Raw genomic sequence first — 14347 nt, forward strand, 5'->3', positions numbered from 1 at the left:
CCTGCCAAGCCAATGTCAACACTACAACCGACAGATGTGCGCATGAGGAGCGACATACATATAGAATATGCTACCTGAGAGTGCACAAATACAACCAAATACAAACAGTCCATTTGTATTTCCATCAGAGTTTATTGTTATAAAAGGGTCCTTTGATTCCATTTGTAGTGGGCTAAGGCCTGACTCACACGTGCACAACAATTTGATGTATACAGTAGCTGATGCATGAGACTTATTGACTGATGCAAGCTCACAATGTATTTCCAATGGGAGTCACATGGTTTGACACAACATTTGTGTTACTCTTCTCCCTTCTGGCCCCAAAACTGTGGAATGCACTCCCCGTTGCAATCAGAACTGCAGCATCACTCCCAATCTTCCGCCGTAGTCTGAAGACCCACCTTTTCAGACTCCATCATGGCCCATAGCACTTATCCTACCCCCTTAGATAGCACTTTTTAGACTTAGATAGCATTTGAAACAGACTTATAGCATGTCATGTAGACAGCACAATAATTGCATTGTATGTAGTCATAGCACATCATAGTACATATGTATAGCATAGTATAGTATATTTGTATAGTTAATATGTATAGTGTCATTATATAGATATGTTCTAGTTACGTTCTTAGCTTACGCATGTTTCTTGATAAATGTATTTTATATATGTGATGTATTCCCATACTTTTGTTCTTGCCTAATGTAAGTCGCTCTGGATTAAGAGCGTCTGCTAAATGCCTAAATTGTAAATTGGGGTGGGGGGTAGTCGAAACACAGCCGAAAGCCGTACAACACAAATGTTGTGTCAAACCATGTGACTTTCATTGGAAATGCATTGGGGCAAGATGTAAACAAACCCTTTCTTTACATCTAGCATGCATCAATGTTGTATGCTAGATCGAAAGGTGTGAGTCAGGCCTAAGGCTACACTGTCAGTTACAGTCACCCCAACAGATCCTGTTGTTGTTAACTCATTCAGTGCCACCTGCTTGACACCAAAGTGTAGAGGTTGTGCCATTTATGGCCATTGTGACAAATACAAGGCAATTAAAATCCGTTGTGCACGTCATGTGCACATCATCACGTGCACCCTGGATTAGATCAATAAAAAAAATAATATATATATATTAAATTAAATATTTACATTTCATAGCACAATTCTGGAGATATAAGGCAGCCACTGGTAATTAACTGATAATTGATCAGTTCTTGTCTTACTTTTGTAATAGCATACTTGAGTAAACGCATTGCCATCAAATTATACAAAAAAAAGAGTACCAAAAGTAGTACCGATTTCGGAATCATATATCATTTTTATTGGACTTTATATGATCACTGATGATCAACAACTTAAGCCCAATGACCAAACTAAGGCTAAGACCTATTTTATACTTCTGCTATTCAAAAATGTACCGATCCTCAAACTCACCATTGTGAGCATACGTGTATGGGCTATTTTTGATTCCCACTGTGGGTGCTGGGGGTGTGTTCTCTCCTCTGCGTAATCATACCCATACCCAAGGTGGGGTTGGCGAAAGGGCCTTTCTGTGTGGAGTTTGCATATTCTCCCCGTGTCTCCTAGGGTAGGCACCCTCACAAAAAACATGCAGTAATCCTGGTCTCTATGGACTGCCTCTCCTGGCCATGAATTATTTTAGCACAACTCGCAGAGCTGTGGGTTAGTGGTTAGACAGGCCCTCTCATAAGTGAAAAAAAAGAAACCCACACAGTTTCAATCCCCAGAACAGCAAAATATAAGCATTGACAGCGACGGGTCCTTGAGGAAGACACTAAACACTGGAACCTCTTTGTGTCGTATTAACGTTTAATACTCTAGACAGCCAAATGATATGTTGCATGCTTCGCCGAATGGCCACGCCAGCCATGTGTGTAGGTCACAGCTTTCACAGCGGCTTCCGTGCATTCCAACAAGTGGTGGCGGTGGTTTTTCATTTCAAAATGAAATATCACTAACGTCGTCTTAGTTTAATTAGGCATTTTTTGTGGGACCCGTTTTTTCCCCTTCTTCCCATTGTGGGTCCCAAAGCCCCGACATTGGGAAAGACTGACAGAGGCTGAATTGAAACCAGATGAGAGAGACGATATGGTCCAAAAAAACACTTAAGTGATGATTTCTCCATAACTTTTCACTTTTAGGGAATTAGCTCTTATCCAGTGTGACTTATGGGTGAACGGAGATGTTCCCGTATTATTACACACAGTCAGTATACTGTACGTCAGTCGGCGGGTTTTCAAAGATTTCATGTCAAGGGCCGCCAAATGAATATGTACTGTACTGGGTCAAGGACGTCCCATCTGAAAATAGTTTGTGCCAGGGACCATCATAATGAATTTATGAACATTAAAGAAATTTCACATGACTTTGTGAGCTTTTTATTAATTTATTTTTAGTGTGAAAATTTGTGAAAATCACCTGGAGGTCCCTGGCACAACATATCTTTTAGATGGGGGGGGGTCTCCCGCCAAATACATATTATTTTGGGGGTCCTTGACATGAAAACATTTGAGAACCACTGGTATACGTGGCTTAAGAGGTTAAAGCTATTAATGACAACACATTTACATGAGTATTTACATGTGTTTACACTTTATACTATATTTCAGAGGTACATATTGAGGGTATGCGCGTGACATCATCATCAAACCAGGAAGTTATGCAGGAACGCCTACTGAGTGGCAAAAAACTACTTTCTGGCCTTGACAGCCCATACATCCACACAGAAAAGTCATATCTGATTGCATTAAACAACATTAAACGATGTTAAACTCACTTTGCCTGTTGCTTTGCCACTCGATTTGCCACTCGGTGTGCCATTCACTTTAAGCATGCGCATACTCTCTATTGTAACAATCTACAACATGATCCACAACACAACAAAATATAGATATATATTTACAATATAATATAGGAAATGTAACTTTTACTCTGATACTTTAGGTATATTTTGATGCCAATATACTTTTGTATACAAAAAAGTAAAGTACAATTTTCACTATAGGAATTTCACCCGTAACTACTAAGTATTCCTACATTGTGGTATTGCTATACTTTTAAATCTGAGTACTTCTTCCACCGCTGCTTCAAGTCTCCAAAGATGGAAAACCATTCTCTGGGCTAAATGTAGCAGCCAGTCTAAAAACGCTACAGATTTTACGCCAAGTAGCCGTTATCCCAAGCATGAAAAACAGGAATTTTCCTTTCTCCATTCCTCCATTTCTCAGTCCCCCACCACCCCGCCCCTCCATTCCTGCTTCTCTCGTCTCACATTTTCTCATCTCTCCCTGATGTATTTCAGAACATATCCCACCCCAAATTGAATTTGTTCTCTTTGTAATAAATCCAGCATGTAGCTCAGTCTTACATGAACAATGACTTCATGCTCTGGGCTCAGGGTTAGCTGTCTCCATAATAAATTCCACCCTTAACTGTAACTTAAACAGCCAGCGCTGCTGCCCTCTAGAACACTTGGATTGTGTTTCGCCGGCTGCCAAATAGATTCTCTTTGAATTCCTCCTGAGGAGAGCAGTTAAAAAGAACAATCGGGGGAGGTGTGTGTGTGTGTGTGTGTGTGTGTGTGTGTGTGTGTGTGTGTGTGTGTGTGTTTCAGAGATCCATGTGTGCAAGTACAAATAGGCAGAGGAATTGTTAGATATAGGCTTACAATTAAGACAAGGGGTCATTTAGAGGTTATGTTTATGGTTTAGGGATAGAGTAATGTCTAATTTATACTGAGAAAAATACAATAAGAAAATAGCATTTCAACAAACTCAGAAATAGCAGATATTAGGGATGTCCCGATCACATTTTTTTGCTTCCGATCCGATTCTGATCATTTGATTTTGAGCATCTGACGATTTTTCCCGATCCGATATTTATATTTTATAGAACACGTTTATGCCATATCACAATAGTACAATATCCCAAATCACAGACAATATCCAGTCTAATATCATGATATGGATATACAATTGATACTAGGGATGTCCCAATCACGTTTTTTGGCTCCCGATTCCGATCATCTGAAAATGACGTGATCGGCCCCAATTTCCGATCACCCGATCCGATCGGGACAACCCTAGCAGATATACAAGCTTGTGGATCCAGTATTTTCAGCTTTAGGGTTAATGTAAAAAAAAAAAGGAATGTATGAATTAATTCATAAAACTCCTGTTCCTAAAACGCTGAGGAACAGCAGTTCCTCAGCGTTCCTCAAGTATAGTAATAACAGTAAGACACCTTAAAGGCGAGAAAGCGACCGCAGGGCTGAGACACTGGAATAATGTCACTTCATTATGTTTAAAAAAAAATCAAAGGCTACTTAATATCCAAATCCAACACATAAACAAGTGCAGCGAGTGCCTATATGAAGTGTCTGCAGTGTCTATATGAATACTTAAATGTGCTTTACATGGGGGGCATGAGAAAACAAACTTTATTAGGGGGGAAAACACTAAGACAAAGGAATACAATCTAAAACTGTGGAATGAACTAGCTGGGGAGTGCATTTCACATGGGGTTGGGCAGTGGCGTGCACAGACATTTAGAGGGGCAGGTGCTCAAGTTAAAAAGGGCACCTTGTGCAGCGCGTGGAACCGGCCGGTTGCCTTAATCCATTTTGGGCGGGAACCCTTTTTGGTGTTAGCATTATGTTATGCTTTAGCTATTTAAAAATAGCAGATCTACAAGCTCATAGCGCGCCACCGAGTGGCGCGCTATGAGCTTGTAGGTCTGCTATTTTTTAAAAAGAAAAAGAAAAAAAATAGTTTTTTTTTTTTTTTTTTTTTTTTAAGGGCACATTGCCAAAAGGGCAGGGGGTGCTCTAGCACCCCCTAGTGTCTATCTGTGCACGCCACTGGGGTTGGGGCAGACCATTGTCTGACCACAGACTTCCACGCTTGCTGCTTGGCATCGAGGACAGCTTGACCCATTCGTGCTGTGGTGAAATCACTGCAAGCCTCCGGTGTCCTCTGCCAGACATGTTTAAGCTGAAGCAGCTAGCATGGAAGCTAACGTTGGTCACATGTTAAACTGAAGCAGCTAGCATGGAAGCTAACGTTGGTCACATGTTAAACTGAAGCAGCTAGCATGGAAGCTAACGTTGGTCATATGGATTATGGAACCTTTCCCTCCGATATTGCACACAACCATGCTGTTATCCACGCGTCCATCCGATAGCTTTTAAATGTAAATGTCCCATCCACGGAGCAAAAGCGATATATATTCATTGATTGGTTGGGGCTTTGTTGTTGTCTGACTGACGGAGCTGTAGAGTGGAGTGCTGCTGCTGCTGCTATGCCGGGTCGGTGTGCAGCAGCCTATTCAGTACTTGTGAAACGCGCCCAGTGAGAAACGTTCCGCGGTAAAAAAAAAAGGTGAGGATTGTCAGAGTATGGCACGAGTGAAATAAACTTTTAGCGGAATGCACCATTGCGCTTCAACGTGAATCTCCGGCGTGTGTGTGTGTGTGTGTGTGTGTGTAGTGGCCGTGTGTTGTGTGTGTGCAGCATTACATGAATAGCGCGATGTGAAGAGCGTGATGTGACGGAAGCCTGTGACAGGCTTGAGCGTTGCAGGCTTCCTGCACGTTTGTATAGTAAGTGCCACTTGCGGTCGCAACAACAGCTTGTATGCGTGCGTGCGTGCGTGCGTGCGTGCGTGCGTGCGTGCGTGCGTGCGTGCGTGCGTGCGTGTGTGCGTGCGAGAGAGCGAGAGACAGAGAGACAGAGAGAGAGAGAGAGAGAGCGACGCCACAGAGCCATCTGTCAGTCTTGGTTACAGCTCATTCCCAAAACAAAACAGAGCAGTGCAAACAGGTTTGTGAATATTACCCCGCTGCCATCTGAGATCATTTACACCATTTGAACTGCATTTCCACTCACACAACACTCACTGCTCTTCCTGTATTTGTCTTGGATGAATAATCTGCATTGGGAGGGCAATCTGGAGCTGTGGCCGAGACCAGCTGCCCACAAGAAGACTAACACACGCACGATCCCGAACACACACACACACACACATGTCATATACTGTACAGTGAACACCCACTCACTCACACACACACTCACACACACACACACACACACACACACACACACACACACGCACGCACGTACGCACACACGCACGCGCGCGCAATTCATACAGCTATGTGCGTAGTCTGCGTACACATACGTACTGTACATACAGGAACATGCTAGGAACAATACTCATAGTATGTTATGATGGACTTAATATTAAGTTATAATGGATTTACGGTCTCTTGTAAATCTGTTGATGTTATGCTCTCTCTCTCTCTCTCAGATTCAGCCTTTATTCAGACTATTTTACCTCATTGTATTTGTATTGTTATCCATACTGTTCCAGGAAGCGGCTAGTACAATAATGTCACCGTCTGCATTGTTGCTACCATCTGTACACAGTACAAGTGTTAGTGGAAGAGAGTACAAATAGATCAAATTGGTTTCTATAAACTCTTCAGAGTTAGATTAACACTAAGGACTTCACTGTGTATGGTCTGTGCATGTGAACACCCTTGAATCTGGCACTATATGGTATATAATGGTATGTCGTGTGAAAACACACATATTGTTGCTGTCGGGTGGAAACCTCGTCCAAGACGTTCAAATTAAAGGCCTGAGATCAGATTCTAAAAATGTCTTCTACATCCTGACAGTTTTCTGAAAAAGCTGTTTCTATGTCAGTCGATTTTTCAAAAATAGCAGACCTACAAGCTCATAGCGCGCCACTCGGTGGCGCGCTATGAGCTTGTAGATCTGCTATTTTTCAATAGCTAAAGCATAACATAATGCTAACACCAAAAGGGGTTCCCGGGTTAAAAAAGGCCAAGAATCAGATACAAGCTCAAAACGCGTCACAATGTGACACGTTTTGAGCTTGTAGATCTGCTATTTTTTTCTACTTTTGTGTGACACTGTAGTATGACAAAGTACGGCGTTGATAAAAAAAAACACACACATAAAAAGTAGAAATATGGAGATTAGAGTTTTCTGCCTGATAGCATCCAGTCAGATGCCCTGAGGGCGAGAAGCGTCCTCGCCCTAAAGGACGAGGTCGTGCTGAAACAACAGGTCTGGGATTTCTTTCCAGGGACTGGTAGGGCGTAAAATGTGTGCTAATTAGTAGAATGTTCGGGCCTGTTGAAACTTCTAGTTTTCGCCGGCTGTGCTAATAACTTTGGGGCGTCTAGAGTTTGAATGGACAGGTACACTATCAGTCAAAAGGGAGACATCGAAGAGGAAGGACGGGTGGGGGAATATCAATAATGTCAGAACAGGTCAGCTCCATATATGGAGATCTAAGGGTTTGAGGTCAGATGTAGAGTTGCTGGCCGGCTCCATAAATGCAGATCTAGGTGATGATCCAGTCTTCTCCATGTATGGCTATCCAGGGTTTGATGAGGTCAGTGTTGTGATCGTCATATATGGAGACTGCCATATACGGTATGGAGCGTGTCACGAGGCGTGATGGACTGACGGCCATATATGGATTGTATCACGAGGCGTGACGGACGGACGGACGGACTGACAGGTTTTGCAGGTTTTCATAGTAATATGCGACCTATGGTCGCAATGATGATACAAAGAAGGTCACATATATGTAGTTGTAAACAAACAAAGCACACATACACACGTTCACAGTTTCACACACAGTTGCACGCATGGATATATACAGTACACACAACATACGTACTGATGAACACATGCACGCGCAGTCGCGCACACCAATATGCACGCACGCACGGACACACGCACGCAGAAAAGCCACTGATCTGATTACATGTGCCATATGCAGTTACGGAATATTGTGACAGAAAGTAACCATTCTTCACCGTAAAGGCTTTACATATACTGGACTGTACTGTACTTACACCCCAGTGTACAGTTAAAGCCACAATCCGGAGGTTTTATGTCCGTTGTCTGTATATCGGTCTCCAGATGGAGAGAGGTAACGTCCCAGCTACAATAAAGATGGTGACACATCCAGTGTCCAAGCTGTTTGTGCCATCTGCTTCACATACTTTACTGACAACTGTCAACCAGTAGGTTTCCGCAAGCTCAAAGTGACACGTTTTGAGCTTGTAGATCTGCTACTTTTGCTATTTTTTTTTTCAATTTGAATCCGGAAAAGGAACCGTTTTAGACATATGAGGTTTCCACACGACTACAGCGGCGATATCCTCTAGCATGCAGGTTGGTTAACCCATTCAGGCCTGACGTCGAAATTAAAAAAAAGTCTTCTGAAAGAAGATATATTCAAAGATTTGTGCCGCATTGTCACGATTTTTCAAAAATAGCAGACCTACAAGCTCATAGCGCGCCACTCGGTGGCACGCTATGAGCTTGTAGATCTGCTATTTTTCAATAGCTAAAGTATAACATAATGCTTAGTTAAAACACCAAAAGGGGTTCCCGCCCAGAATGCGTTAAAATATGAAGCATCAAGTTAATTCATGCAGGATAGCTGTGTAATAAACTATCTATCTGCTGATAGAATACTTTGAGACACACATTTAAACCGCTTTTGGGGGCATGGCAAAATCCCTCATTGTCTTCGGAAGTGCAAAGGTGTATGTTGGGCTGGGGGCGGTTGGTTTTGTCGGAGGTTGGGTGTATTAACTCAGCCTCTAGTGAATGCCTAGTTTTTAATTCCCTCCATGTTGTTATATTTTGTACTGTACTGCTACTTGATGACACTGCTAATTTTGTTGTAGGTTGCTCTGCTCCGTATCATGACAATAGCCAGAACTGAATAGGCTTAGTGCATAGCTGTAGTCCTGTGTTGCCAGAATAAGAATTTAATAGGCTGTGTGCATAAATAGTCCTGTGTTGCCAGAATAAGAATTGAATAGGACCCCCTTGAAAACGAGATGCTGCATCTCAAGAGGCTTATCCTCTAGTCAGTGAAAGTCAGTGAAAGAGAAATAAAATAATAGGCTGTGTGCATACATAACTGTGTTTCCACAATATGGCACACAGTACCTGTGTTTTCAGTTCCACTACATTTTCCCATAGTTTCATTTGATTGGCTCGGCTGCAGATTAGATCTGAACCGGAAACACATGGGAAACCTGCACAGGGCCTATTGAATTGACTATAGAGCTTATTAATGCATCTCATTTACATCAGGCGGCCCCCTTGATAGAGAGACCAAGGCCACCGATTCGTCTCTCGGCCCCCGATCTATGCGTCAAACGTGTCCCTGAGCAAGACACTTAACCCCTAATTGCTCCCCCCTGAGAACTCATCACAACCATCTGAGCAGCCATCAGCTGGCTGAGGCTGAAACCGAATATCCCCTGCGGGACTAACAAAGGTTCTCCCTTCATTTCGCTTCCCTTCATCTCTTGGGGAACATGTCACAAGCGCTTTAGACCAACAGCACTGAAAGCAGCCAATATCCAAACGCCTGTTTGCTACAGCATGTGTGTACGTCATACGGTACAGTTGGAGGCCATCGATATTGTCCTTTTCTTTTTGCTGAGGTTTGCGTGATCTGCGCAAAAGGACAGTTAACCCATTTTGGGCGGGAACCCCTTTTGGTGTTTTAAACATTATGTTATAATTTAGCTATTGAAAAATAGCAGATCCACAAGCTCATAGCGCGCCACCGAGTGGCGCGCTATGAGCTTGTAGGTCTGCTATTTTTGAAAAATCGTGGAGGATTTAGAAGGATTTTTAAAAATGTTGAGGTCAGGCCTAAATGGGTGAAATGATAAGGGACAATATCGGTGGCACCCAACTGTACGTCATACGGTATGTCACACTCACCAAACTCGTCGCACACGCTCTCGTTGTGCAGCAGCGTGGGGTGGTCGAAGGTGTCCCGGCAGTACAGGACGTGCGTGTTCCCAGACAGCGAGGCGATGCCGCCCAGCGCCAACACCACCTGGTCTGTTAGGAGGGAAGGCGGACTTTGTCCCAGCCGGGCCAGAACCGACCGGTACCGGCAATACTGAGGGTAGGAGAGGACCAGCACTTTCTTCTGGGTTGGGTCTTCAACTAGAGAGAGAGAGAAAGAGAAGGAGAGGAGAGGAGTTAGGTGAGGACTCCCTGGCGGGGATGTACAATGCAAGAGAATGTTTTATTTACCATATAATCTTTCTAAAGTTGCTTTTGCGCTATAGCACTCAATTGAAAATGCAAACTTTGAACGTGCATAGCTCATGAACCATTTGACCGTCGGCAATGAAACCTCGACACACATTATGCGTCTCCTCATACCGAACAAGTTTCATGCTCTTACTTTTGACCTCTGACCTCTAGATCACCCGCTATTTTGAATTATATGAAAATCAATTAAATCTCCTCCCAGGATCTTTGATCAAAATGCACGAAAAGTTCTACACGTGAACTTTGGACCTTTACGGACATGGGAAAGTATAGTTATAGTTATATTTTAAGTGAGAAAATGAAAGTTTTATGAGCCAATGAAAATTGCTGTTTTGTGAAAACTCTTCTTTTGTCCCTAATACATCGTCATATGCGTTTGCAACTTTACAGTATGGTAGAGGGTCATGCCAAATAGCACTGAAACCAGCCTTAAAAAAAACATGAACAGCGAACACACTGTAGTAATGAATAATGGACCAGGACACACATAATTGTCATCACAAACACTGAATGATTCTGCTGTTAACAATAGAACAACTGATTGTGTCTTGATAGCACAGTAGGTAGAGCTACCGCCTTTGGAACACAAATCAGGGTTCAGTGTATGCCGATTAGCTTGGTTTGGTGCTGCAAGTTTGCTGGGAACTGATGGTAGGTGTGGTGTTAATGTATTATACCCCACTACAATTACAGCATTTGATAGCTTTAGTAATTGTTCATGCAGATGTTATTGTTAATACAAAAATGGTTACAAAGCTGATCTGTGATGTGACGTGTGATGGGGTTTCCCCGTGGGAGGAGGTCTAAAGGGAGGAGAGTGTAGCAGTGGCTCAGAGCCTCTGCCTGATGGTCTCAAAAGTCTAATACCGGTCCAGAAGGATATCCCTTTTGTCTAGTGGTTAAGATGTTGGACTTTCATGCGGGAGGCCCGAGTTCGAATCCCGGGCGTTACACATGTAGATCTGTTTGAGTACTTATGCGTTGGTACTCAAAGTATATTTGCTTATTGCCTTCTTGATTGATTTTGCTGTTAACAATACAACAACTGATTGTGTCAGGATAGCTCTAGCTCAGTAGGTAGGGCTCTCGCCTTTGGGACACAAAGTCATGGGTTCAAATCTGAGTACAGACAACTCAGCGTATGAGTCTTCAAGAATGCTGCCTCCCACCTACACACACACACACACACACACACACACACACACACACACACACACACACACACACACACACACACACACACACACACTTACAGTTATTGTGTATATTATTGTTACTGCTTATTGCCTTCCTGCTTGGTCCTGCCTTATCGCTCGATTTTTTTCTAGTTCTAATATTCTGATTGCAATAATCAGAATATGGATAGTGAAAGTGTCTACTCCAAATGCTCAGGCTTGTAGAGCTACTTTTGCAAATTCTTGAAGCATGTGTAAAGACCAGGATTATTATGTTTAATCTAGCAAGGTCGCTATAGTTTTTAAATGTTTGACCTCCTGGGAAAGAAGCTAGAGTTACAGTATAAATGTGGCAGCTATCAGGGCATGACAGTACTGTATGAAATTGGCTAGGCAGCATGCCGTGAAGCCAAAGGGAACAGAGAATAGGTCGTGCACACATACGCGCTCACACACACACGCTCACACACACACGCTCGCGCACACACACACACACACACACACACACACACACACACACACACACACACACACACACACACACACACACACACACACACACACACACAGGTTCCCTGTGACTTGGCCAAGTGGTATCATAGTAGCCCTGGCACAGAGCAAGCAGAATGACGGTTAGATGATGCCAAAGCGCTGTGCCAAACAACCTGCTGTGCCCAAATGCTCTGGCCTAGTAACTCTCTCTCCCTCTCTGTCACCCCCCCCCCCCCCCCCCCCCCCCCCCCCCACACACACACGCACGCACACACAAATTGACAAACACTCTATCGCTCCATCACACACACACACGCACACACACACACACACACACACAGTCACACACACAATAGATCAGGGTTGTCAGAGTGCATGAGAGTCCTGCCAGGGACACATAAAACACGATGCACTTGACACGACGAGAGCCCACATCTGTCATTCCACTCTTTGTGTGTGAGAGAGAGAGAGAGAAAAGGTAAAGAGAGAGAGAGATGGAAGGAAAAGGATAAAGAAGAGTGCCACCACCACCTCCCCCAAAATCATTGCCGCCACCAGGCACGCACGCACGCACGCACGCACGCACGCACGCACGCACAGAATAACTATACAGGCAACGGAGCCATGCCAAACTTCATACCACATATCCGCCATGTTCTGTTTGCCAGGGCAGATAATTTGGCTTCAGACAAACTTTTGGCCGACATAATCGGCTACCAACCCAATACCGCACTGCTGCTGCTGCTGCGGCTATATTTCTTGCCTGCAATACCACTGGCACTATAGCTAAGAATCTCCTAGCTCAAATCAGGCTCTGTGGTTGCTAGTAACGGCCTGTGATGCCCACAGCCCGCATAAAAGAAGCCTCCATGCTGACTCACAACCCAACTGGCCAACAGATTCAGAGGTAGTTCTCTAAGGCAGTCGTTTGGAAACGGTGTGCGGAGGCACGCTGTGTGCCTTGGAATTTCATGAAAGGCACACATTTATTATTGCAATAGAAGTGTGAACTTGTAGAGTGGCTATTTTCACTATGAATACAGGAGTGACTTGACATTTTGACTTTTCCATTGGTGTGCCTTGTGCACTAGGGGTGTGCTGAAATATCGATATGGCGATATATATATATATATATATATTTTTTTTTGTTGAAATTTGAAATGTTGTTCATAATGAAGTGATGAACAACATGTTTAGAAAAGGAGGAAATGACAGCTAAAATAAAGCAAATCCCACTCAATTTCCACAGCAACCAGAAGTACTGAATTACTGGATGGTGATTTGTCCAAAGTCTCCAAACAGCTTTGTGGGAATACAAAATGCTGTATTTTGTAGTTGCAGATATCGTGATATATCGTTGATGAAATTTCATACAATATATCGATATATCGCAATATATCGAATATCGTGATATTATCGTTATCGAGGGCCTAATATCGCGATATATATCGTATCGTGAGGAACCCATATCGTCCCACCCCTATTGTGCACATGCATGCACTTAGATAATTACCATGGAATACTTGGCTGACTATTTGGTCACTGGAAGAGTTGCAATAAACATTACAATGTTACATTGGAAAATTGTCCTTGTTTATGGAAAATGGTCTGAAGTAATGTAAAGTATACATGATTGAATATGCTTGAAATGTAAGAACATGCAACTATTCTACAATTGTTACAAATTACTACATAACCTGTAGCTAGCCACTCATTATGGGCATAAACAAGAAGTTGTAGGTTAAATTTTGGTCTGAATAATGATGTACTGTGCATTTTGGAAAATAATAGTCAATTTATCATTGAGATGCCCACAATGTTGACTCTTCCTGCATTTGACTATTTTACTTGATGTATTATTACTGGAAGGAGCCTGGATGTTGAAGTCAATTTCCAAGCCATTTATAAATTGCTTCATTGGTTTTCAAAGTGTATGATGTAAGCAAATAAATCTGAGATATGTGTCCCTGTTGAAGGTGTCCTTGATATTCTAGCCACTTTGGAACCATCTCCTAATGAAAAATAATACATTAGTTGCATCGGCTTGAGGCATCTCTAGGATTTGTTCAGAAACAATGTATTGATTTTTAAGTAAACAAAACCCTGAAATACATGGCATTCTCTGTCCTTGAATAAAGACATCTCCCTTGACATCTCTTGTCCATCACCCCCAGATCCTTCTCTCCCTCTCTTTCTCTCTCTCTCTCTGTGTTAAGTCTCTCTCTGTCTCTGTCTCTCTGACAATTAGCACAGTCTAGGATTAGTTTGAAAATGCTTCACGTCTTAATGGGGTCACTTCAGGCCCGGCTGATCACAGTGGCACGCTGCTGTGCAGAATAACCTCCTGAAGAGATTTGACATGGGGGAAGAAGGGAGAGTGGGAGAGACAGAGTGTGGGGGGTGAATGAATACAAAACAAGAGAATAAAGTGTCTGGAAGTGTAAAGGAGTATAGAGGGACAGAGGAGCGGATGGGAGGAGGAATGAAGGTGAGGATAAGTGAAGGGTGAGATGAGACGTCGCCGTCCT

The 14347-nt window shown here is 43.1% G+C and overlaps 1 protein-coding gene across 1 annotated transcript in view; it reads right to left on the minus strand.

Moving 5' to 3' along the window:
* Positions 1 to 14347, minus strand: part of arid5b (AT-rich interaction domain 5B) — a gene marked incomplete at its 3' end in the record, with an annotated part of 150894 nt that overhangs the window by 76935 nt on the left and 59612 nt on the right. The window contains exon 4 of the mRNA XM_079492231.1: positions 9811 to 10041. Within this exon, the coding sequence (XP_079348357.1) occupies positions 9811 to 10041 (231 nt within the window). The remainder of the gene's footprint in view (positions 1 to 9810; positions 10042 to 14347) is intronic.

Source organism: Electrona antarctica (genome assembly GCF_951216825.1).
Source record: "Electrona antarctica genome assembly, chromosome: 22".
Classification (NCBI taxonomy): domain Eukaryota; kingdom Metazoa; phylum Chordata; class Actinopteri; order Myctophiformes; family Myctophidae; genus Electrona; species Electrona antarctica.